The 2,737-nt window shown below is 61.5% G+C and overlaps 1 protein-coding gene across 1 annotated transcript in view; it reads right to left on the bottom strand.

The window, feature by feature from the left end:
• DRC7 (dynein regulatory complex subunit 7) overlaps positions 1-2,411 on the bottom strand; it is a gene marked incomplete at its 3' end in the record, with an annotated part of 20,234 nt that extends 17,823 nt beyond the window's left edge. Inside the window, 3 exon segments of the mRNA XM_014447387.2 lie at positions 346-471; positions 1,456-1,639; positions 2,221-2,411. Coding sequence (XP_014302873.2) covers positions 346-471; positions 1,456-1,639; positions 2,221-2,405 — 495 coding nt within the window.
• Between the last annotated feature and the right edge of the window lie 326 nt (positions 2,412-2,737).

Here is a 2,737-nt window from a genome sequence, read left to right as displayed (position 1 = left end):
CTCCCTCCCTCCCTCCCTCCCTCCTTTCTCAACCAGAAGCTGACTGAGCCAGAAGCGCAAAGATGAGGCCATGGTCCCTGAGCAGCGGGGCCTCCTCCCTCTTTCCTTTCCCCGCTTCCTGGGGTCATGGAGGGAAGGCTCTAAGGCAGAGAGAGGCCAAGGAGGCAAAGCGGTGGGAGCCAGACCAGGTCTGCTGTGCGACCCTAGGTAAGCGGCTGCCTCTCTCTGGGCCCTGCCCCCACCCTCCCCAAACCGACTCCTGGGCTGAGTCCTTCTCTCCACACTTGCCTGGCTTCCCATCCGAGGCCTCACGGGGCGGGAGATGCAGCCCAGAGTGGGGCTTACCGGCTTGAGAGGGTCGGCCAGGGGCTCCATGGAGAGGAAGTCCGCAACAAACTGGGCGCAGCTGTCCCAGTTGTAGAGCTCGGTGTAGGGCATCAGTGTGGGCCGGATGGTTGTGCTCACGAACTTCTGCGGGAAGGGGGGTGGGGGGGGGGAGATATTTCACCTGGGGGCGGGGAGGGCATGGCGTGCCCAGGAAGCCAGAGACCTCGGGTTGGGGGCAGGGGTCGCTCTGGAGGCCTCTCTGGGCTTCGGGCTCCTCCCCCGGGGCCTTGGGAGTTGGAGAAAGGGACTCCTCCAAACCCTTCCGGCCCAGATCCAGGATAAACGTGTGCTGTCCCCGGGCGCCCGTGATGAATCGGTGCCTCCCGCCATCCCCACCGTCCCACTGAGAGCCGCCACACCTGGCACCCCCTCCCCGACCCCCAGTGACCCCGTGAGGCAGGTGCCACTGACAGAGGAGGAAACCGAGACTCCAAGGGGAAACGGACAGGCTCAGGTTCACAGTCGGCAGTGGAGCTGGGCCTGTCTGGCTCTGGGCCACCGCCCCGTGTGGGGGACCTCGTGCTACTAGGGCCCTTCAGGGGCTGCTCTGCCACCCGGGGCCAGCGGGCCAGGGCTCCGGGGTCTCCCCATGGATTCCAGGAAGGCCCCACCAGCACCGGATCTCGCACGGCCCCACCTAAGGCCCTGCTGACGGCTGCAGGGGGCGTGCAGGCCTGGGATCACCAGGTAAGAGAACAGGGGAGAATCCCCGAGCCCCCAATGCTGCTCAGACATAGGTTAAAAATCGCCATGTGGCCCAATAAAACAGTCTGTGCGTCTCCGCCGGCCTGCGGGCTGCTGTTTTGCAGCCTTGGGGTTCATCCTCTGCCATTCCATCGACAGATGGGGAAACTGAGGCCCAGAGAGGCTCCAGGACGTGCCCTGGTTACAGGGCTGGAAGGAAGGAGCCCAGTGCTCAGGTCCTGGGGCCCGTCCTGGGCATTTTGTCTTCTTTCTCTGCCCTTCCCTATCTTTAAGCTCTGGCCCAGGACAAGGCTGTGCATGGCCCACCTCCTCCCGCCCTCTGCTATGGGGCCCCCTCCCCCGCCTTCCACGACCTGGCCTTACGGGCACTTCGCACTCGTTCAGCGGGTACAGGAAGAGGGGCACGCGGTCCGGGCACAGGTGGCTATACTGGCAGGAGAAGTTGTCTGCCACCTGCAGCAGGTGCTCCTCCTTGGGCGTGTTGCTTTGGTAGGAGGCGGGCAGCATGGAGGTGTCGACAGTGACCTTGGTGTCCTTGGTAACGATCCTGTGCCCATAGGAGGGATGGCATTAATTAGTCCTCCGGAGGCGAGGCCTGGAGCGGAACCCTCCATCCACCTCGGCTGCCATGGGCTCTAGCCCCTCCTTGTTTAATCCTCATTATCAGCACTTGCCCTTTGAAACGGCTAAGGAACAGAAAGGTTGAGTGACTTGCCCAGGGTCACACAGCTAGCGAGGGGCAGAGTGGGGACTTGGCCCAGGCAGTCTGAAAACAGAGCCCTCACTTTTTTGTTGTTGTTGTTAATCCTCACTGGAGGATATTTTTCCAAAGGTTTTTAGAGAGAGTGAAGGGAGGGGGAGACAGAGAAAGAGACATATCGATTGGTTGCCTCCCACACGGGCCAGGGATGGAGCCGGCAACTGAGGGACATGCCCTTGACCAGAAGTGAACCCGGGACCCTTCAGTCCACAGGCCAACACTCTATCCACTGAGACAAACCGACTAGGGCCAGAGCCCTCGCTCTTCACGGCCTGGCCTCCTCTAAGCCCTGGTCCTGCCGCCCAGCCCCGGTCCCTCATTGGGCCCAGCTCCTCCTTAGCCCAGCCCTGCTCTGACCCGACACGCACATATCCGGGATGGCGATCTCGATGTCCGACAGCTTCTTCTCCAGGTCTCTGAGCATCTCCTGCGTCATGGGGGTTTCCTCCTTCCGCATCTCCGGTGGTGGCTTCGCCATCTTCTCGCCCCGCTCCGCCGCGTCCTCCCGCTCCGCAGCCTCCTCCTCCTCCACTTTCTCCTTCAGGACCTCCATTCTGGCGTGTCTCTGCAGGACGGATAAATGCACTCAGAATGGCCGGCCGACCTCAGACCAGGAAAGGGCGGCCAAGACCACCGGTGTCCCTGGGGGCGAGGGGGTGTTCTCAGTGGCTTAGATGATGGAGAGGGAAATTGAGTCTCCCTTACACTTCCTTTCCGTGGAGGAGACAGTCTGCTTGGTGCTCACATGCCTCTAACACCTTCCTGGCATCACAAATTGCCCTTAAAACAAAGACAAGCAGGCCACAGGCTGAGAACCATTGTCAGGGCAGGAGAGCGTAGCCCAACTTACTACCATTGCTTGCCTTCTTGTACATTTATTCTCTC

This window comes from Myotis lucifugus, unplaced genomic scaffold (assembly GCF_000147115.1).
Source record: "Myotis lucifugus unplaced genomic scaffold, Myoluc2.0 scaffold_648, whole genome shotgun sequence".
In the NCBI taxonomy this organism is placed as follows: Eukaryota; Metazoa; Chordata; class Mammalia; order Chiroptera; family Vespertilionidae; genus Myotis; species Myotis lucifugus.
This window is presented reverse-complemented; position numbering and strand designations above follow the sequence as displayed.